The sequence below is a fragment of the Bemisia tabaci genome, chromosome 1, assembly GCF_918797505.1.
Source record: "Bemisia tabaci chromosome 1, PGI_BMITA_v3".
NCBI lineage: Eukaryota > Metazoa > Arthropoda > Insecta > Hemiptera > Aleyrodidae > Bemisia > Bemisia tabaci.
Window position 1 is genome coordinate 44,471,384 of NC_092793.1, and position 23,750 is coordinate 44,495,133.

Below are 23,750 nucleotides of genomic sequence, written 5' to 3' on the forward strand. Positions count from 1 at the left end.
GGTTTTCTCTGACTGTGGCAACCCTGCCAGGCACTGTCCTTCTGAGCTAGAATGAGGTTTTTGGAAAATTTAGATGTCTTATAGTTGTTCATGCAATGGAGGATGCAAATCTCACCAAATGTAATTATTAAAAATTTACCACTTGGTTCCCTATCGCATAAGTACATCCGTGAAAAGGAATACAATAGTAAATTTTTACCTGCTCGGTTGACTCTAAATGGATTTCCAATAAAAGAGTTGTTGCATGAACTGTTCAGAGGACTCCATAAATTACCACTTTGATCTTCAAAGGAAAAGGAAAATAAGAAAAGATCAAAAGTTGACCAAAGAATAGTGGAAGAAAAACTAGAAGTCTTCAAAATCCGCTAGTCATTGTAGTGGGGCCGACGAGCGTAACAATCGTGCACTTCTGGAAGAACATGAAAATTTCAGGGATTCATCTCTACCCTATAGACATTCGATTTTTAGACGTAGACCCCGAAAATCTGAGCCCCCTTGGGAGCAGGGGAGCCCCCAAATTTTGGATTTTGAATAACTACTGAACGGCTAATGTTAGCGTAATTTTTTTACAGCAGGACGATGGGAAATTTTATTAGGAACGAAAATAGTTCTTACAACTTTTTCTGTGGGATCGATATTTAAGGCGTGAAACGGGAAAAACCATCGGGGGACGGGGAGCCGGCCGTTCTGAAGCAGATCCGCGCGCTGCGCTGCCTGCCTGGGACGCGCGCAGCGGCGCAGTACGGTGTTACCGACGAAACAGCCGCTTGTCTTGGTTTAATCTCAACGATGCATGGTTTTAAAAGTATTATGAATATATCATACTACCTATAAAGCCTTAAAATAGGGCTTAACTTTTGCAGGTAATCATTAATATAAACTTCGAAGGATTCAGACTTTCAGCGATTCCACCTTTTTCTATTTTACCCGAGGGGAAGTGTCCCCTCCCCGCCTCTCTTCCCCACCCGGTGACTGACGCTGCGCTGTGCTGAACGGTTCAGCCTGAACCTTTCCCCTACGTTTGACCGTTCCCCACTACTCTGTCAATCGAACCATGCCACCGCTTACGCATTGTCGCTCGCCCACTCAGGTACCAGGGTACCTGGCGGCCAGCGGTCAGTTGATGATAAATCTCGCTCATGCTCCCACGCAGCTACGCATAGATTACGCCAGCGAATTATTTTCCGAATAATTAGAATTTCTTCAATAGTAATTTTCTTTATTTATTTGACTGTACTTTTTCTCTGATTTACCTACTGTGTTTTCCTTGGGTCTCTGCTGTGTTTTTCTTAAATCTCCTCGGTGTTATTATTTTATCTTGCTAATGCTCACACGCAGCTGAGCTCAGATTACCCTAGTGGAGTCGTTTTCTTTGTTATTTTTCTTTATTTTTTTCTCTGTTATACTGTGCTTTTCTTGAATCTCTTCTGCGTTTCTCTGTCTTTTCTTTTCCTTTCTGTTCTAATATTTCTTTTCCTATCCTTTGTTCTGTGAGGATATTTTTGATAAAATAAGCATGAATCCAGCTTCAATTGATGACGTATTGCAGAACGTGTGGTCTGGCGACACAATTAATTTGTTTTTTGACATTGTGCGTCATAAGACGAACTCCCAACCTGTCAAAGTAAATTTAATGGGTATGTGGGATTTCATAGGCCCAGCTCAATTGAATAACGGCAAATTTATTCAAATTTTGAGTAGCAGGCCCACCGGGAATACAAATGAAATTTCCCACTGGGTAACTTTTTATTATTTTAACAACACTGTAAAAAGGGGGAATTTATATTAATACTTATCATTTAAGGAAGCGCAACTAAAATTTCCCGAAGAGTAAAAAAAAAAGTGGCTAAAGATGGTTCCTCACTTTCTCGTGGTGATGGCTGTTTCTGCTAAGTGGGAACCGTCCATTTCAAGATACAGTCTATCTCTTGCCGCGTCATTATTATTCTACAAGTTAATTGTGAAGTGAAAATTTAATAATGTTTTCTGTGAAATCTTCATAATAAAGTGATAAAAAATTCGCAACCACCACAAAATTGGCTCGCAAAGCGAGCTGAATGTCAATCGCGTAGCGAGTGACCAGGGGTCCAAGGGGCGCAGCCCCCTGGCTAGACGTGCCGGGCGCGCGAAGCGCGCCCAGAACGGCTAGTATATGTATACAAGCGAGCGCACGGCCACAGAAGGAGAAGGGGTAAGTGCTGGAGTTCCAGATTGTTTTGTTGTATGGGTTTGTCAAGTTTTATTAAAGTATCCGAGATAACCGTATCAGACATCAGTTGAACGGAATGAAATTTGAGGCACAGTTGTCTCAGGAAGGGGGGGGGGGGCTAAAAGTCACAATTCTTCTTTGTATACCGCGATGACCTGAAAAATGATTTTAAAGTGTTTTTTTTTTCTCTTGTTCTCGGTGTTGCGTCACCAGGATGGTATCTGAATGTGCTCACATACCCTAAAGTTCCCAGGAGACAGCTTTCAGCCAGACATTTAACAAAGGGAACAAAATTTTGTAAAAAAATGAGTATACATAAAAACATGCTTATTCTCCTCTCTTTGAGGAACATTTTGGCACATCATTGCTACGCACAGGCATTTTCTTAAGAGGATCAAAACCACCTTCAAAACTTGCTCCAAAAAAACGCCAAAAGAATCTTGAGACAGCTTGATAGGGTAAAAGAGCCTCAAAAAACCTTTGATTGACTGCTTCTTGTACAGTCTAAGGAATATTATTAAGTAATAATTAGCCGCCAATATCCGCTAATCTACAAAAACGGTCCATTTGAGTGATAAGAAGAGGCGCCTATACTGGGAACCTATCCTGCTCTTATGTCATCAATAAAATCGCGCATCACACGATATCCCTCAATCTCGGTAATTTTGCAACTGATTACTGATTTCGACTGATTTGTTGATATTTCGACGAGAAATTAACCTTCTGATAATCTCTGAAGCTAATTCGATCACTGTTAAACTGTACAATAAAGTTTAAGGTGTACGTCTTGTGCATTGCATATTGGGCATGTCCCGTTTCTTGAAAATTGTCTCCGACATACCTAGAACTCTTCTATGAGCTCCATACAAATAAAAAATTGGTACAAGATTTGCAGGTTGAAAAAGAAGAAATGCAATGAATTTCTTCCTGAGGTACTGGTCCTTCTCAGAGGTTCTTTAAAGGATCAGAACCTGCATGATAAATAAGTTTCCTCCTATATTTTTATTTTTTTCAATAAAAATGTTACCAACTCCACTCCAAACTCCATAGAACAAAATGAAAGATAATATACATGGATGTTTTTTACTGCTCATTCCATTTTTGTCTTGTGGTAAATACCAATAATAATCTTCAAGAGTGACTCAGTAAAGAGAAGCAGTAGTATTCAGATATCTTCTTTTTTATTATTCATTTAATATATTGTTCTATTTTTTTAAATATGCATAATTGTTGAATAACTGAAAGAGTGGGGAGTTCATGCAAATGAAAACGTCTATTCGCTGGCTGGAGGAAAAAAGAGGAGAGAAGTACATTGTCGGAATGTTCCGTATGTATCAGTATCTATGCAATTGCAAGAAACCAATTACCTAACATGAACGAAAAACGATATTAGAGGAAAATGAAGGAAATCTGGTAACCTTTGTGGCGAAGGGACTGTGAAGCCCCCTTTTTCTTTTCCTCACACTTCAGATAATATCTTTGCGTCAAGTTTTGTAAAATTCTTGCTCACGTAAGCAGCTCATGGTCCCATTCACCGAAAGAAACATAAAAAATAAGCTAAAGATAAGTTATCAAGGATCCCATTTCCATTAGTCATAAAAAAATTGGTCAAAATCGTATTAAAACTTGTTATTTTGCTCTAATATCTTAAAAAATGTAATCCTTTACAAAAATTACGCGAGGAAAGGGTAATTTACTCTGTACTGAGGTCGGAAAAGCTCTGTATTCAGAGAAAACAAGACGCGTGATGCGCGATGACCGGCCCCTCCTATTGACTCGGCGCTCTCACATTGGAGTATTTTGCCTTTTGCTTGTTTTTGTTTTTATGTATTACTTATAAAAAGTAGGGCTTATATTACTGTGGAAAACTATTTAGGCAGTACGGTGAATTATTCTTAAAACTGCGCATCGTTGAGATTAAACCAAGACAAGCGGCTGTTTCGTCGGTAACACCGTACTGCGCCGCCGCGCGCGTCCCAGGCAGGCAGCGCAGCGCGCGGATCTGCCTCAGAACGGCCGGCTCCCCGTCCCCCGATGGTTTTTCCCGTTTCACGCCTTAAATATCAATCCCACAGAAAAAGTTATCAGAACCATTTTTGCTCCAAATAAAATTTCCCATCGTCCTGCTGTAAAAAAATTATGCTAACATTAGCCGTTCAGTAGTTATTCAAAATCCAAAATTCGGGGACACCCCTGCCCCTCCCCCCCAGAGGACTCAGATTTTTGGGGTCTACGTCTAAATCGAATGTCTATAGGGTAGAGATAAATCCCTGAAATTTTCATGCTTTCTTCCAGAAGTGCACGATTCTGATGATATTTTCCACTAATGTAGGGGCCCAGGTGTGAACTATATTTATTTATGGACAGAGGTATTCATCAGTACCACACTGATGAATTCGATGACATTTGTAACGAACATGGTGCCAACAGGTAAAACAACCGCGGTAATCAACCTTGCTAAAAAATCAGTACAAAATATTGTGAATCATTGTTTCATTAGTAGGAAAGTTAACTCTGAAGAGGTCTCTTTTCACATCAATTACTAAAGGCTGCATCGCCGGAAGAGGAAGTACATTTACCTCCAGATCAAACTTTATGAACTTTATACAGCTCAATCTCCTTTTCGGTAATGAATTCTAGAGTATTTTCAGAAGTCCAGCTTGAATGCTTTACCTATACTGGAAAACAAGCCAACTCCATAGCTTGAAATTTACACAGAATATTCTGCTAATGCTAATAGAGAGGAAATTTCAAAAGTTTTCAAGATATTACGTTGAATAGTTTTCTAAATAAAATGTAAAGAACATGAAGTTTGCAACGTCACGAACGGAAATAGAGGGTCTTGTACTTTGGCAATTGATATTTAAGCGTATAGCATCATCTTGTTTGAGTAAAACTTCAAACTCTCGAAAATCAATCCCACATACATATGAAACTTCGGGACACCTGAATGGTTTTTGTGAATAATACAGAGATGTAATTACAGAAATACTGAGATTCATGAAGACACTTTCATTTTCGTCAAAATATGTACCCGCGTTTAAGCTTCTCATACACATGCACTTCAGAGTGAGTCATTTTGACATTGTAGATTGTGGCCAATCACAGTCAAGGCCATTCCTGCCCAGCCCCAAGCAGTAAGAATGTGCTTTTTCAGCAGCCTGTTGTAGGATTTCTCACTCTACTGATTATAAGTCACAGGAATTTAACTATCACTACGCCAAGTCTACCAGATCACAAAAACAAATTCATCACTTCACCTGGTTGGAGAAACAAAATACTTTCTTTGCTCATGTGATAATACAATACTAGCTGCCACTGTAATTAATGAACATGCTTTAATTCAAGACATCAACTGTGTGGAAGTGCATGTTCGCTTCATTCCTACTTTTTCATTCTCAAGATGAAAGCCAAGAATCACCATGGATAACGCTTGCTTGTGCATTTAGATTGACGGCTCTTAGTCTGTATCAAAACCATGAGAAGTTTGACAGAACACCTCTTGAAATACTGTGAAGTACTTACTGTTAAAAGGATTACAGGGCATGGATGAAGTTGACTCTGGTTCAGTACAGGATGAGTCAAAACCAGACGAGGAGTACCAAGAGGTATTTTTGTTCAAGCCTGCAATTTGGGAGAAAAGTCAAGGTTAAGTTTAATTCTGGCACTTTAAGACTGATCCTGCATCCGGTAAGTGATCACTTGCATAAAAATCAAGAAATCAATAAGAGACAATGGATCACTAAACAAGGTGCGAATTTAAGCATCATGATGTATGTTTTTCCACCAAAATTCATGGGTAAAGCGGTTTATACGAAAAAAAAACCATTCAGAGTAACTTCTAAAAAAGATATTGACAATGTTTGATGCTTAAATTTGAACTTCCCACTCTTAAAAAAAAACCAAAATTTACTTAAGTTGAATTGCATACTGAATGTTACTGTGACTGCAGTATGAAAATATAATAACCTCAATATCAGCACTTCGGCTCAGCAATTGCATGTTCTCTACGCTTTGAACAACACTGAGAGGGGCAGAAACACTGCGTATTGAGAAGCTTGTAAAAACCATTGTGGTACGCAATTTGATTCGAGTAGATTCTGGTTTTTCATATGAGCAGGAAAGAGCCTTCCAAAAAGTGGCCCCTTGTCCGGAACCCGGGGACATCATTCGTGTGTGGCCCTTACAGGGTTATCCAAAAGTCACTGACCACCCCTGTAACTTTTTTCCAAATTGAGATAGAAGTTTGAAACTTTGGGAATGTTCCTTGGTCTAAAGTAGCAACTTTTTGTTCCTCCCAAAATTTTGGGGGGCGGCCCCCCTTAAGGGGGCGGGGGCTAACTTTTTTTTTCAAATGGCAATCCCCCCTTTGTGATACCTCATTCGAAAGATAATAAAAAAAGAAAATTTTTGGCGAAAACCGCAGGTCAAAATGTTTATTTTTGACAAAACGGTCAAAGTTCCGAGTCAAAGGCCGGTCAAAGTTCAAAATGGCGGAAATTTGGCATCTCTGATGTTTATGGACGGATTGGTGTGAAACTCGGAATCCTAGTGTTTTTCGAGATGAGAAAAACGATTCTGGCATTGGTTTTCCTGAAAAGTCAGTCCTTTTCAAAATGGCGGCGGTCAAAATGGCGGCCTCGAGCGGGAAGTGGATATTTGGGCTGCATATCGTTGGATTTGCATGAAACTTGGTATCTGGGGGTATTTCGGCACGAAAAGAACGAATCTTTCATTGGATATCTGAAATTTTGACAATTCCAAAATGGCGGCGGAAAAATTGCAGGAAATCAGTTTTACGGCTCTTTACCGATGAATTAGCATGAAATTATTTGATATTTCAAGAATCTAATGAAAGATTCCTTTATATCCAGCCAAACACCGCCAGGATATATTGAATTTCATGCAAATCCATCGGTAAAGAGCCGTAAAACTGATTTCCCGCAATTTTTCCGCCGCCATTTTGGAAATTGTCAAAATTTCAGATATCCAATGAAAGATTTGTTTTTCTCGTGCCGAAATACCCCCAGATACCAAGTTTCATGCAAATCCAACGATATGCAGCCCAAATATCCACTTCCCGCTCGAGGCCGCCATTTTGACCGCCGCCATTTTGAAAAGGACTGACTTTTCTGGAAAACCAATGCCAGAATCGTTTTTCTCATCTCGAAAAACACTAGGATTCCGAGTTTCACACCAACCCGTCTATAAACATCAGAGATGCCAAATTTCCGCCATTTTGAACTTTGACCGGCCTTTGACCCGGAACTTTGACCATTTTGTCAAAAATGAACATTTTGACCTGCGGTTTGCGCCAAAAATTTTCTTTTTATATTATCTTCCGAATGAGGTATCACAAAGGGGGGATTGCCATTTGAAAAAAAAAGTTAGCCCCCGCCCCCCTTGAGGGGGGCCGCCCCCCAAAATTTTGGGGGGACCAAAAAGTTACTACTTTAGACCGAGGAACATTCCCAAAGTTTCAAACTTCTATCTCAATTTGGTAAAAAGTTACAGGGGTGGTCAGTGACATTTGGATAACCCTGTATGAAACCATATGATAAGACAAGCCTCCAGTAAAAAGTTTAGCTTAAGTATCTGTCTGATTTCCGAGATACAGCGTTGCAAAGTTTGTATAATTGAGTCTTAAAAATCTTCACATTTTTATGGAATTCTTTTTAAAAACCAACTTTCAGGTAGACTTTACAATTCTTACACAAAGCATAAATAACTAATTATGATGGAAAAAGTCTCCATTTAAAGTTTTGACTCATGGATAAGCCTTCTTTTCGCAGTACAATGTTGTAAAATTTACATTTTTTAGCTTTAAAAATACGCATTTCTTATAAGTTTCTCATTTCCCACCTGATTTTAGTGAAGGTCTAACTGTATTTTGGAGCATATAATCAACAATTGGTTATACTCATGGATACAACTATAATATCTAACAGGATTCGATAGTACAGCGATACAAAGAACATATCTTTAATCTATGATAACGTCTATTTTTATATCGTAATTTTACTGGAGAAATGGTGGAGAAAATATCGATAGTTAATATTAGAAGCAAAATGTGGAGGGCTTCTATCGATCCTAGGTGACAATGCAAACTTTCGCTACAGCAAAAATAAGAGGTGTTCCTTATAGATAATGTCTCAAAAATCACGATGAGCGCATCGGCAAACTATGAAATGCTCTCCTAACTTCACAATCTGTACAAGAAATTTGCGTTTTTTTAAGCTTCCCCCTTCAAAAAGGATACTTCAGCACAGGTAAACATTTCGTTCGTTCTTATTTTAACTCGAGGAGCCGTTCCATTCAATCCCTGTTCAACATGGCCGACGCTTCCGCGCCCAAGTTGAAGAGAGCACAGGGTCAATCAAGGCCGATATTTATCAACGCCAGAAAAATGTGGATGTAAACACGCAGATTGTTATCAGGTGGTTAGAATCATCTTCCCGTCACATGTGTTTTGGCGGATTGGCGACGGTTACGTTGAATATTGCGAAATATCTTTGTGAGCAGGGGTTGGATGGAATGACTCCTCCTGAAACGAAATGTTCACTTGTGCCGTGGTATCGTTTTTGAGGCGGAAAGCTGGGAAAACGCAAATTTCTTGTGCAAATTGTGAAGTAAGGAGTACATTTCAGACTTTGCTGATGCGCTCATCTTGATTTTTGAGACACATTCTAATAGTAACAACTCTTCTTTGTGCTCTAGCAAAAGTTTGCAAAAGGCCCATTGGTATTAAAAATGACACTGTTGCCAATTTTATTCATTTTTCTTTTGACATTTGACTATAAAAGAAGTTTAAATATGGATTTTTCCATTAACTATCTGATTTTAAAATGTGATCCAAGTGAATTATGGAATACAATACATGACTTAGCATCCGCCTTGCTTTCAAAATACAAAAATTCTGCCTCAACTTAGTAGCCAATTTAACCATTTTTTAGGTAGAATGAAAAAACGAACATAGAATATGGAAACTTTTGAGTTTTTTTCAATAGAAATAAGTCTCAATGTAGACACTAATAAAAAAGAAAACCATAATTCGTAGAATTCAAAGTTGTAAGCTTGGCAACGCTGCATCACCACCAGTCAAAGTATTCCTGTTCGAATATAAGCATACATCTACAAATAACATTAATGGGTGATTTTATACCTCAAATTGTAAGAGAATATCCACAGATGTCCCTTTTTAACCATTCCAAACATATAAACATTATTGAAGCTCAAAAATATAACCTTTGCAACGCTGTATCATTGAAACTATAATTACACTCGGGGTAAAACTTTTTTGGAAGACTAATCTTATCATAAAATTGCATCTGAATCCTGTAAACAAATCTTTTGGTGGCCACAAGGTTCGTTTTTTAATGAAGAACCTCGACAAAAGGAGAATTTTTTATAGGTCTATGACGTCAACTTTGCAACTTTGTATCAATAGAATTAGCAGTATTACCCTATCAAAAGAAATATGCATTCAATAATGTCACTAAATATTGATAAAATTTCACAAAATATCATAAAATACCCGATGAAGTTGTTGAGAACATATATGATACTTGAAAATATGAGAATTTTAAAGATCAAATATGCCAACTTTGCAATGCTGTACCTCCGAAACAAGTTGTACACTCGAGCTAATATTTTCACCGGAGGCTTGCCTCATTCTAAGGGTTCATTAAGGCCACAAGCGAATGAAATCCTCGGTTTCCCGAAAAGGAGCCAAAAAAGGCCCCTTTTTTAAGGAGGTTCTGTAAACTTTCCTTGCCTAATGCTAAATTAAAAAATGCTTTCCAGCCACAGTGGAAGCAAAAAGGTAGATTTTGACTAATTGTTTCTACGAAAAAGTTGTGCCTGATGAGCTTAACGGGTCGAGTAAATTATCCCCCTTGGACTTGAGATTTGCAGGATAAGGGGTGGTTTTAGCAGTTGGGTAAATATAGGTTGTTTTGAAGGGCACGATGAAACCCATAGTGTTTTGAGGTATCACCGACTAAGATAGGACAAAGGACAAGTTCTAAAAATCACCCCCCAGTGACCTTGACGTTACTGAGTTAGGGATGGGCCGATTTTCACCAAAAATGAAACTTGATGTAGACCACATAGTAGTGAAGAGCCATGCCTAGTTTCATTTTGATTGTTCTGATGGTTCCGGAAAAAAACGGTCGCAAAGGTATGTTAGCTCCAAGTTATAAATATATAAATATATATACAAATATACTGCGAAAACACAATAAAAACAGTGGGAAACAAGGCTAAAGCTGAACACTCTCCCCTCTCAGTATTGTACTGGTACCCATTAGAGTAGTTTTGACTCCGATTCAAATCGCAAATCAAGCTCTACAAGAAACCTTAAAGAGGAAAACAACAGAATGCTTGAATTTTAAAAATTCGTACTTAGTCTAATGGCCTATTGACTCTCACAAAGTGTTAGAAGTAAATGTTGCCTCATCAAAATTTCATGTAGAACATGGTGATCACATAAAGAAGTTTCAAATTTGACCTGCAAGAGAGACATTAGCAGTTTCAGTATTTGTCAATTCAACCTCCCTGCTTGGTGAAAAACGAAGTCTACTTGAGTCAAATTAAGCACTACGTTAGGATCAATTAGTCTGGGTTTAAATAATATTTTCTTTTAGTTATTAAATATTTCTTCATGAAATTGGAAATATTTTTATTGAAGAAGGAAGAGAACCTTGTAGAACCAAACGTTAGCTATTAACCTTACACATAATTTGACTAACTTTCTGAGAATGCTTCTCCACTAGAATGTTTAAAATTCATTGAAACAAAATATCTCAAAAAAAAGTTAGAGATGACTGGGAAGATTTCAGAGGAATTTTTGGAAAATTTAGGAGAATCCAGAAATTGTTAGAAGATTTGGAAAAATTAAGGGAAAAATTGGAGCATTTCTTAGGAGCAAATTTTGAGAAGAATGTTTGGATTATATTGATTTTTTGGAGAAAAGTTCTCAGGAATAAATAAAATTTAATTAACTTGTTCAAGATTGTAAACTATTGCCCCATCCTTCAGAAAAGTTGAAAAGATGAAATTAACATTGCTGGATAATTCAACTTGGCATAATTCAAGCTAATTACAGATCAAAGCATTATTCCCTTATTACACTCAGAGCATGCTGAACACGTTTCCATAAACCTTCAATTTTATTAGCATACACATTGCCATCTACAAAAGTATGGGTATGATTCACAGTTTTGTAGCCTTAGATCTTCCTGGAGCTCTTCTTGGCAGATTTCCAGCAGTCGGAATGGATGATGGATCCCAACTTGATAAACTTCTTGATATGCGTTATCAAGGTTTTAGCATTCCATTTGTATACCTTCAAAAAGAAACAGTTCACCTCATCCCTCTTCGTATCGCCTGCTGTGTCTACACCCACTGCTGCATCTTTTTCTGAACTTCCTGATTGTATTTCCTCTTGGCAAAAATGCTTTTGTCGGACTGGAAGACCTGGCCAACAACACCAATTGGCTGGCTCTTGTATTTTCGTATAAAATGAGTTAATACCTTGCGACGAAAATTGAAGTTGTTTCTAGAAGTGTGCTTGGGAGTTCAAAGCTCGTGACAAACTTGCTTTGAAGTATAACAGGGGCACAAAATACAAGTCAAGATCCTAATTTTCGTAATTTCCTAAAAAATTGGAGAACCGTGTTCCTTTTCTATAAGACTTAGATGTTTTGTACTGGTTACACCTCCAAATAATGCCATCGCTGAGATCATACTTCCCACCTTTATTCATCTCGCCTTCACACAGCACTGATTTTGCTGACAAACCAAATTCCTGAGGCACTTAAATGTACATATTTGTCTAGAAAATTTTTTTCAAAACCCAACTAAAGTCTCAATTGAACAGAACACATTTTATGAGACAAAACGAGAGGGAAAATCATACACACACACACAGACATAAACCAAGCAAACCAAGGACAAACAAACAAATCAAATGACCCACTGATTGAATATACGTGAAAAGGTGGCCTGTGGGCGACATGTTGAAATTCAAGTCCAGATTTTTTTTTGCTTCAAAAGCGGGGAGAAAGCCGAACTCGGGCAATTACTGCTCCCACCCCCTGACAGCCACAAGCAACTGACAGGGTGATCGAGAAGGCCACCAGCAATGCTGGTAAAGCAGCCAGCACACGTGAAAGTGAGGCATGCTCGATGGTCAACGATGTCGAAGTGGGTTTGGACCCTGACTTCCCCGTTACAGGGACTGGTGGTTCTCCTGGCGAGATATCACAACCAGACGAGGCAGGCTTGACCATTCCTCTCACGGGTATGAAAAGAGATCAGTGAACATACCACCCAAAATACACCTGGCTGCCAGGAAATTGAGCAAGTTAAGTTGGTAGCAATGGCAGGATTCATGGCTGGCTGACAGCTGTTTCCCAGCCAGAAAAGGGAGGTATCAAACACCGTTCGAACACACGTGCAATTCAGCCAAATTTACCGATTCTAATGATAACTATAACTGAAACTATATTCTCACTTGAAAAAGATGAATGATTTTGAACTTTAAGATCGTGCTCAGTGTAAGCTGCCTTAAAGTTGGATAAGGGAACCAATCTCACCACTGACACTCCTTTTAATCAATTACTCCCCAATCTTGAACTTTGTGGCAGGTTGATATACTTACCCCACTCACCGATTGATGCTAGAGGTTCAGATTTTGGAGTGGATGACGTCATTTGTTGAGTTTTCATCAGAGAGTCTAGGTCTTTCAAAGCAGCATATCTGTCTTCCGTTGGAGGTGCAGACTTGGGAGTTTTATCGATGGTCTGGCCGACGGTGCTGATGTTTGGAAAACCTAGATTAGAGAGCAACCGTAAGAAGTTTAGTAACAAAGAAGAACACTTAAGTTCCCATTAAATTAAGTCCCGACTCCCGAACTTTTTTCCCGTTCGGAAGCAGGCAGGTGTGTCTAGATGCGTCCTCATTTCTGACTGTCAAATAATCAATTTTTTTTATGTTTTCCTTGTTGTCTTGCGAGTCATTCAGCAGTGATGGCAGATTGCGCAACAACTGAACTTTGGTTTTCTATCAAGCTACTGCGGCGTATCCATGACTGCATTTTAACGTTGTCTATGATGTTGCAGAATAAATAATTGGACTCTCTGAATGAAAAATAATGTGACTTGAGGATGAGCTCAAAAGAGAGTAAGACCGCTACAGATCTCCCATGAGGACCTCCTCTAAGTATTCTCATGCCCCTCCCCTTAGTCTCGCACAAAAATTTACCAGAGTTCATTTAGAGACTGGACTTTGAATTTTTGTCGTTTCTCCCTTCCCTTTCCCCTTAGAATAGTGAGGACTCAACAGCATTCTGTCATCATGTTCACTTCCGTTTGTTATGGTCACAGGCTAAGCCAGAGAGGTTGCAAGCTATCGGAGAGCTTTCAAAAAAAAAACCGGTCATTTACCTTAAGAAACGATATTTGAGTTGTCTTTCATTATCAAAACTTGTTAGAGAAAAAAATTAAAAAGGCAGTTTGTGGTATACATATAGCTGTACATATGTGGAAGGTCCCTGTTTATTCCCAAATTTTGAGGATTTATAGAATTTTTCCTATTTCTTTCAATCCACTTGACCAATATATCAGCATAGCTCATACAAAAACTTCTGTTTTAACCTTGAATGAGGCAAAATTAATAAGAGGTCGGAGTAACTGCCCTAAAAATTTTACGGTGAGCCTGTATAAAAAAAAAGATTTACCACCAATATTTTATCGTTTTTTTTTTCTATTTCATTTTTGTTTGGGTTCTTAACCAATTAAGATATCTGCAAGATTTTCAAAATGCTGGTATCTGACATTTCCAAGTTTCCCCTGACAAAAACGATGAAATTCCCTAACTTATCGGGCGTCAGATGTACGACGAGCAAATCCGAAAAAATTAAAAAACTCTCCTTAGGAGTGAGAGTCCCTGAAGTCCCTGTAAAGTCATATGCTCAGTTACTATGGCTTTAGAAGAAACGGCATGAAGGAGTTCAGTGAAACTTTAGACAGAAACTAGATCCAAAAAGCTAGTTTCAAAAGAGCAAAATTCAACTTCAAAATTTAACTTTTAAGATCCCCCACACTATCTTTGAAATACAAGTTGTTCCAAAAGTCCAGTCCCCCCCCCCTCTAACTTTTGAACGGTTCGAGATAGAAAAATGAAACTTTGGGAATGTTCAAATCTCAAAGGGGACCATCTTTTTTTGGGGGGGGGGGGTTCATGATTTTGTTCCCCCTCAGAGAAGGGGAGCTCCCAACTTTTTTCTTCAAATGGCAACCCCTATTTTGTGATACCTCTTTCGAAAGTCCATAAAAAATTAAGAATTTTGGCGCAAACTGCAGATCAATATCTTAATTTTTGACCGAGTTATGATAGGTCGAAGGTCAAAGACCTATTTTCAAAAAATCATAACTCCGGTTCAAATTATCGTAAAGAAAAAAATAAAACGGGAAAATTTACCAACTTGTGTTCGCTTTGAAGTAAAAATTGCAGAAATCACTTCGAACTAATTTTAAGGGGGGGTTCGGACCCCCAAATACGTCAATTCAAAGGTCATTCAATTTTCCCGCGAAATAAACCAATTTCCCCTAGATTTGCCTCCACATTATCTCAGTAGGGTCAAAATCAGTTCAACATTACATTGGCAAGTCCCCAAATTTCGGGGAAAGTTAAAAAAACCAAATTTACAGTGATTAAATTTGACTGTTAAAATCTTTTTTTTTTTAACTTTTCCCGTTTGGGGACTTGCCAGCGTAATGTTGAACTGATTTTGACCCTACTGAGATAATGTGGAGGCAAATCTAGGGGAAATTGGTTTATTTCGCGGGAAAATTGAATGACCTTTGAATTGACGTATTTGGGGGTCCGAACCCCCCCTTAAAATTAGTTCGAAGTGATTTCTGCAATTTTTACTTCAAAGCGAACACAAGTTGGTAAATTTTCCCGTTTTATTTTTTTCTTTACGATTATTTGAACCGGAGTTATGATTTTTTGAAAATAGGTCAAATTTGACCTTCAACCTATCATAATTCGGTCTAGAATTAAGTTATTGATCCGCGGTTTGCGGCAAAATTCTTAGTTTTTGATGCTTTTTTGAATGAGGTATCACAAGATAGAGGTTGCCATTTGAAAAAAAAAGTTGGGGGCCCCCGCCCCCCTTAGGAAGAACAAAATTTTGACCCCCCCAAAAAAAAAAAGATGGTCCCCTTTGAGATTTGAACATTCCCAAAGTTTCATTTTTCTACCTCAAACCGTTCAAAAGTTAGAGGGGGGGGGTGGACTTTTAGAACACCCTGTATAATGGCCTGTATACTTTTTAACTTTCAAACTAGTTCACTGTGGTAACTTCATTAATACATACTAGCATAACAGTACCCTGGAAGCACGAGCCTCTTTTTCTTAACGAGTGTGCCAACCTCAGGCAGATTTTGCTGTTATCAAGAGGAAATACGAGTCTCTTCTTCACTTCCAGTAACATCTACTTGATTGGAGCATTTTTTTTTCTTTCTTTATTTTTGAAAGAGACTTGATTCAATAGATTCCACTGTCAGTCATGCAAGTGTCGGCAGATTCGGCAGTGACAAGCGGAGAGAGCAGCGAAATGTTCGAATCTCAAAAATACCCTATCTTTCCCGGTTTTCCAGACAGTGATCAAATTCCCTGGTTTCCCCCGAGTTTCAAATCCTACAGGTCGATGCCCATCCTGAAATGCCAATGGGTCTTTTGCGCTAGTCCCAGAATTTGTTTAGATTATTTGATTATTTTTAATTAGATCAGCAAAATATACGATCCACACTGGCGGGTAGTCACGCTTTTGCGGCAATAATTCCAAAATGTTGAAATGCTTAACACACGGCAAGTAGTAGTTCGGTATGATCACTTGATTATCGGAAATCATTTTTAAAGTTGTAAACACCAACTTTTTGAGCAACTCGTACATGAAATGGACTGCAATAAGTAAATGATGTCGAAACAGTCCTGACTAATACTATTAAAAATGTGTATAGGAAGGAGAACAAGTAACTCATTGTCATACTACAATTGTTTAAAACCATGAATTGCATAGCCATTGGAAGTGAGCCACTTTTTAAATTTTAACTAAAAGACTTTAATTATTCGATGCACTTCCTTCCATTTGCTTTTAAAGTGGGGAACAAATCGTTTATTCACTTCTGCAATACCAAACTTTTAATGTTTGTAATTTAAATTCTTGTGTTTGCTTTCAATAAACTTCACCACGTTATTTTTTGCAAATAAAGCATTGCATAGATCTTCATGATTAATAGTAAACATCAAGCTTTTTTCGAAGGTAAATCACCGACTAAATGCCCGGTCTCTTGACCCATGACATGTCCATCAAGTGGAAAAGTCATTGTTTTAAAAGGTTCCCTGATTCCATATCGTGCTCATGTTCCTTAGCTTAGGCCAAAAATGAGATGAAATGTCATCGCTGAAAGAGTTGTATCAGAGCAACGCACGGTGGATCAAGCCAATGGTTAATGTCGGACAAAATTTGGAAACTTTAAACGCTTATAACTCCGTTTATACAAAACTTTGAGGTTCTAAAAGTGGGCTCATTGGTTTCCTCGTGAAAGGACTCTATGCATAGACCCCCCCCCCCCCCCCCAAATGACCCGTTTCTAAATTTAACGAAATTCATACCAGTGATAGAGGGACACTTCCGGCCTCCGGATCCATGGTCGGTTTAGTCCCCAGCCCCCCGAGTGCGACGTTGCCATTTTTTAAAGTCGAAACACGTTCACCCCCATAACTTTTAAACAGTTAAAGATATGAAAATGCGGTTTGTTTGAGTAGATAATACATTAAAAGAGCTATCATCCCATATAAAGTTTTTATCCATTGTTGCCAAATTTACTCAAAAATCACCATTTTCAATTTTTTCAGGGGCCAAAAATACGGTTAACCTTAAAAAGTCGCTATTGGGCACGCACGTAGGAAAACAAGAAACACGCGTAATACAAGCCCTTTATGTAAGCTTTCCAACGGTGTATCGGTTTTTCCAGGGAAACAATTCTATCGCGAGATATAGGCCTTCAAAGTCTAACTTGGCGTGATTTTTGAAATCCCGCATCATTCGGACCTCAAAAAACTAGGATTGCGCACGCTGCCAGGAAAAGGAAAACTACAAGTAATGAAAGCCCATTTGTATGAGCTTTCCAACTGTAAATCGGTTTTTCCGGAAAAATTATTCTATCACGAGATACAGGCCATCAAAGTCCGACTCGGCGTAATTTTTGAGGTCCCGCGTCATTCGCACCTCAGAAAATCAGTATTGCGCACGCACGTAGGAAAATGAAAACCACAGGTAATTAAAGCCCTTTATAGGAGCTTTCTAACGGTGTATCTGTCAGCGGCAAAACCCGATTCCAGGCAAAACTAGTTTTGCCTAGGCAAAAATGTATTTTTCCGAGGAATCTAGTTTTGCCTGCGCAAAGTAGGCAAAACTAGTTCCGCCGGAGCGCTGTCAGTTTTGCCTGAACACGACCAGGCATAACTAGTTTTGCCGGACCAGGAAAACTACGTAAACCAAAACTTAAAAAAAAATAAAAAATTTAAAATAGAAATAATAATTAAAAATTAAAAATTAAAATATGTCCTGCACATCTCTATTCGCAGGCTCCACTGAGCCCTGACTGCAAATTTCGAGGTTTACCATGGACAATCTTCAATTTTTTCCATAATCCAGCAAGTTGAGTTACAAGTTCGTTGACGAATTCCCGTCCATTATCTGAGGGTAAAATACAAGGGGCCCCAAAAGTTAAAAAAATATCTAATAACACCGGACCAACCGTGGCTGCTTTTTTAGATTCTAAAGGCTTCAAAACACACAACTTAGTCAGGTGGTCCCGGTAGTTTAACACTAATTTAAATTGACCATCTGCTTGTGATTGATAGTCAATCAGGTCCACCTGGCACCTACTATTCATCTGAGAGTTTCTGAGAGTACACTATGGGGTTGGACACAACGCCTCTTTGTTGGCGGAACTAGTTTTGCCGGACCTCATCAGTTTTGCCTGAACATCAGCAGGCAAAACTAGTTCCGCCTATGGTCGGTTAGTTTTGCCTACGCATATCAGGCAAAACAGGTTTTGACTAGGCAAATCTAGTTTTGCCGGTTCATTTCTGGCAGAACTAGATTTGCCTTGGCAGAACTAGATTTGCCTAGGCAAAACTAGTTTGCCTGGAATCGGGTTTTGCCGCTAACATATCGATTTTTTCGGGGAAAGGATTCTTTCGAGAGATACATGCCTTCAAAGTTCACTGTTGCGGGTTTTTTTAAGTACCTTGCGCGACTTGTTTTTTCGCCCATTGTGATAGTGCACTTCCGAGGTCACATTAAATCATACATTAAACAATTAGACAATTTTCGATCTCGTGATCGATTCCTTGCCTCGGAAAAATTGGCGGTGTTAAACACTCAACTTGGATGGAAACACTTAGAACGTATAAAGGGTGTAAGGAAAAAGTCGCTTTCTCGGGGATGGGGAAGACATGATCCGTGCAAATGGGTCCATTGTCTCTAGGATTCAATTGAAGTTGTGTGTCAAATATTAGTTTAAAATGCGGTAATATGCATTCGACAGTGTGTGTCAGGAGTGTGTCTATATTTGCATGTCTCTCTGCATACCTGCATATCTGAATCTTTCTCTGCATCTGCATATCTGAATCTCTCTCTGCATATCTGCATCTCAAACCCGCTACAGTGAACTTTGAAGGCATGTATCTCGCGAAAGAATCGCCCTGGTAAAACTAATCACCTAAAAAATAGGTGACATCGCCAAAAAAATAGGTGACATCGCCTAAAAGGTAGGTGACATCACCTAGAAGGTAGGTGACATCACCTAAGAGGTAGGTGATATCACCTAGAAGGTAGGAGATGTCACCTAGAGGGTAGGTGGCATCGCCTAGACGGTAGGTGACATCACCTAGAAGATAGGTGAGGTCACCTAGAAGGTAGGTGACATTGCCTGGAGGGTAGATGACATCACCTGGAAGCTAGATGACATCACACAGGTCACATTTGAGTTTCAGGATTAAGTAAGGAAAAATTAAATATTAACTAGCTAATTATTGGATAATTTCATGGGTAGATAATAGAACATTTGCTTTGTGCTAAACATTTTTATATCTACAGTGGAAAAAACTATAAGAATAAATATATGTAAAAAAAGGAAATTTAGAACATTAAGTAAAATGAAAACAAGAATGAAGTAAAAATAAAATAGATTGAAGACATGAAATGTCGTCAAAAAAATATACGTTAGAAGCGGACGTTAGAAAATGAAAAAAGTGAAAAAACAAAATAAAGTGAGAAATAAAATGCAGTCTGGAAATGAAACATGGTAAATAAAATAAAATAAAATAGAGAAAAAAAGTAAAATAACACAGCGTGAAAAAATAAAAAATTAAAAAATAAAGTAAATTAAAAAAATAAAATATCGTAAAAAAATAAAATGGGGAATATAATAAAATAGAGTGAAATAATAGAGTAGAGTAAAATGAATAAAAAAGAATATAAAATGAAATAAAGTTAAAAATGAAAAAATAGGTAAAAAATAAAATGAAGTAAAGTAATAAACTGAAATGAATTAAAGTAAAAAACGAACAAATCAATAAAAACTGGTCGAGATATCCTGGCTGCACAGTGCACGTTTAATTCGAAGCTAAATGCAGGTTTTTCGTCACTGTTTTCAGGCGGCCGGCATAGCTTGGTACGTAAGGTCTTCGTTCAGTGTTCGGAAGGTCCCAGGTTCAAACCCCGGAGCAGGCAAAAAATTCCAGATCAAAATTCCAACGAAAGTGCCTAACAGTGTCACATGGACGCCATTTTTCACAGTTTTTGAAATAATCCCCATACATAACCAATTTTGGGGTTTTTTTTTTTCACGGCCCCACAAGGCTAGGTGACATCCCCTACACGTAGTTTTGGGTAACATCACCTATAATTTTAGGTGACATCGCCTGTTCCAAAAATCGCCTCACCAAAGTTAGTGAGGCGATGTCACCTATATTTTTAGGGGATCAGTTTTACCAGGGCGTTTCCCCGGAAAAATCGATACACCGTTAGAAAGCTCCTACAAAGGGCTTTAATTACCTGTGGTTTTCATTTTCCTACGTGCGTGCGCAATACTGATTTTTTGAGGTGCGAATGACGCGGGACCTCAAAAATTACGCCGAGTCGGACTTTGATGGCCTGTATCTCGCGATAGAATAATTTTTCCGGAAAAACCGATTTACAGTTAGAAAGCTCATACAAATGGGCTTTCATTACTTGTAGTTTTCCTTTTCCTGGCGCAATCCTAGTTTTTTGAGGTCCGAATGATGCGGGATTTCAAAAATCACGCCAAGGTAGACTTTGAAGGCCTTTATCTCGCGATAGAATTGTTTCCCTGGAAAAACCGATACACCGTTGGAAAGCTTACATAAAGGGCTTGTATTACGCGTGTTTCTTGTTTTCCTACGTGCGTGCCCAATAGCGACTTTTTAAGGTTAACCGTATTTTTGGCCCCTGAAAAAATTGAAAATGGTGATTTTTGAGTAAATTTGGCAACAATGGATAAAAACTTTATATGGGATGATAGCTCTTTTAATGTATTATCTACTCAAACAAACCGCATTTTCATATCTTTAACTGTTTAAAAGTTATGGGGGTGAACGTGTTTCGACTTTAAAAAATGGCAACGTCGCACTCGGGGGGCTGGGGACTAAACCGACCATGGATCCGGAGGCCGGAAGTGTCCCTCTATCACTGGTATGAATTTCGTTAAATTTAGAAACGGGACATTTGGGGGGGGGGGGGGTCTATGCATAGAGTCCTTTTCAACTAAAAACACCCCTTGAAGTTTAAAATGAGAAGAAATAAACATCAAAATTTGTACTTTTCGTCTAAAATTTCATGTCCTACCTCTCTAATTGATTCGATCCACCGTGCGACGCGACGTGCCGTGGTGCGACGCGCCGAATTTCTCATCTCCCAACTCGCACCTACGCTCACTAAAACCTCTATAGCGATCAAAGCTGCAGCTATCTGCAAAATCTCTTTTCACCATTCACTCTTCAGACTATTACCTAAGAGCCTAAATAGGCTCCAAGAAGCTCCAAGAGCTAGAGCTCAGTGAAGCTTTTTTTTTTTTAAAATGAAGCCTAAAACAAAACAAATCGCCTTTTTCTCTACCTAGGTTCAAGTGTCGATATGGGCACGAATAAGAGGTTTTTTTGAGCATGTTAATATATAATTTTGTAGCTTAGATTACGCACTTACAGAGTATAATGTCGGTTTCCGGAAAAAATCTTGCTATTGATGTGTCGGCGCTGACCACTTTAGCACCAAAAGTAGCTATTTTCTTCGATGCCCGACAAGGGTCTGTTTAAAAATCATTGAGGGAGGAATAATCAAATTGATGCTACAACTTGATAGTCTGTAGCAGAAGCTACAAAATCGTCCAGATACTTTTGCCTTCTGGGTTGGAAAAAATTTGTCCACCTCCTGAATTGTTTCCGCCCACCCGCCAGTGTGCGATCTATGTAGACGCCATGTTTCTGCGCCCAATATCAACAGATATATCATGACTCAATAAACACAGTGCATGATGTCATCCACCGCAGTAGTGCATACCATGGCTCCTTTCACCTTGGTTTCATTTGAGTTCTGAATCTTTAGGATTTAAAATTAAAGTTGAAAACGAGAAAATGAACCGGGAGTTGAAGAATCTGTTTCAGAGATACATTGATACCACGTAAAAATTCGTCTGTTTTTACTGACTTTTTTGTTTTTTTGGACCGATTTATATCCATTGAGATCCTTAACTGCCAAGTACGTCATACAAAAATCTATATTCTGAGCTTGAGCCACAGAAGAAAATCAAGAGACCAAGGGAATACCTCAGAGATTTTTCAGTTAAAACAATGAAAGGCCAGAAAATCGTGATTTTTTAAAAAATCCCACATCATAGTCATTAAAATAATATTTAGCTCGATTTTGACGACACATTCAGAATTTATTTAAAAAATTGATTCAGAAATACTCCTTTAAAATGTAAAGGATCAAAATTTATTGGCATCATGGAGAGCTGAAGAGAGGGCAGGGGAGTGGAGGAAATGAAAATTGTTGAGACAGATTTTTCAAAAATCCCTAAAATTCATCTCATTCTTAAGAATTTCTATCTTGCAAACGGAGAGTTGGAGAGAAAAACCCTCGGGGCAGTCTCTTGTAGTGATAAAAAGAACCTGTGCACTAATTATAAACCAAATTAGAAGAGGCCAGGTTCCAGGCTAGTAGGCTGATATTGACATTTAAAGACAAGGCGATAAACAAAACAAAGATGACAAGGGAAAAACGGAGCGGTTCACTTGGTGGGTGCAGGTGGTAGCAAAGGACAAAGGAGGTCGGTAATGGACCAACTTGTGGCAACCCACCGGTGATCCTGCAATTAGCCCATTTTTTGCATCTTAGTCTGTGAGAATCATCCAAATATCTAAGTAATAGATCAACTGATAGAATCACTCCATTTTCCCTTTTTCTTCTTTGTCTATTGCTGTGCCTGTCGATTTCAATAATCAGCTTGCTGGTTGTGTTGATATTAAACGACCTATGACCCTCTATGGCTTTTGAGCAGGTTTTAATATTCTTCGGTAATCTACAAGATTCACAGGTCCAGTTCACTCTTATAATGAGGGCAATTTACCGGTTGGCAATCCCTTCTTAATACATATAAGTCAATTCCACAACAATCGGTATCAAATTCAGAGAGCTAAATAAATTAGGTAAGAGTAGAGGGTTCAGAAGAGCTCACCTTGAGTAGCCGAAGAGAAAATAGGATTTTTATCAAAATTGGCAAATGAGGCCTCAGATGAGGAAACAGAATCACCAGCCATGTTTGCGAGGGAGTTGAATGGATCTTGGGGAGCTAATGCAGACCTAAAGTTACTTGCATAGAAACTCTTATCATCATTCGGAATAAACGGATGATTTGTGACTGGAGAGGATGTTATCTACATAAAAAGTCATGAAATAATACATTACATTCAAGTTCGGAGGAAATTGGTTGTTACCTAGCAGTAAGGACTTCCTAAAACAGAAAAAGTTAAACAGAAAATCTGCAAAAATTTAGGACCTGTGATATTTGTTGGATAAGGTGACATTTGTCATTATAACCGAGAGAAAAGATGGAGCTGTTGCTAAAACCAAGACTAGCTTACAAAAATCGTGTAAGCTTAAATCAGGAGCCTGAGTTACTTAGTAGTTTTTGACCCTCCAGCAAGCTGCTTCTTAACATTGATAGACAAAGCAATGGACAAAGGAGGCAAAGAGAAAATGTAGCAATCCTATTGGTGGAGGCGGGTGATTACAATAAATGAAGGAAATATAAGTAAAGGGCTAACTAACAGCAACCTACCAGAGACCCGATACTTGGGTCAATTTCTCCAGACCGCCCACCATCCGAAAATTAAAATTCAAAGTTTTGTACCCAAATGTACCCCAAAGAAAAAGGTTTGT

The 23,750-nt window shown here is 38.6% G+C and overlaps 1 protein-coding gene across 9 annotated transcripts in view; it reads right to left on the reverse strand.

The window, feature by feature from the left end:
* Positions 1 to 23,750, reverse strand: part of drongo (Arf GTPase activating protein drongo) — a 94,228-nt gene that overhangs the window by 17,420 nt on the left and 53,058 nt on the right. For 5 of the 9 annotated variants that reach the window (XM_072301374.1, XM_072301343.1, XM_072301378.1 and 2 more), the window contains exons 5-8: positions 23,047 to 23,245; positions 12,873 to 13,043; positions 5,735 to 5,833; positions 200 to 283 (exon numbers count right to left, since the gene is read on the reverse strand). In XM_072301374.1, coding sequence (XP_072157475.1) covers positions 200 to 283; positions 5,735 to 5,833; positions 12,873 to 13,043; positions 23,047 to 23,245 — 553 coding nt within the window. The remainder of the gene's footprint in view (positions 1 to 199; positions 284 to 5,734; positions 5,834 to 12,872; positions 13,044 to 23,046; positions 23,246 to 23,750) is intronic. The other 4 variants (XM_072301361.1, XM_072301366.1, XM_072301350.1 and 1 more) reach the window with 3 other exon arrangements.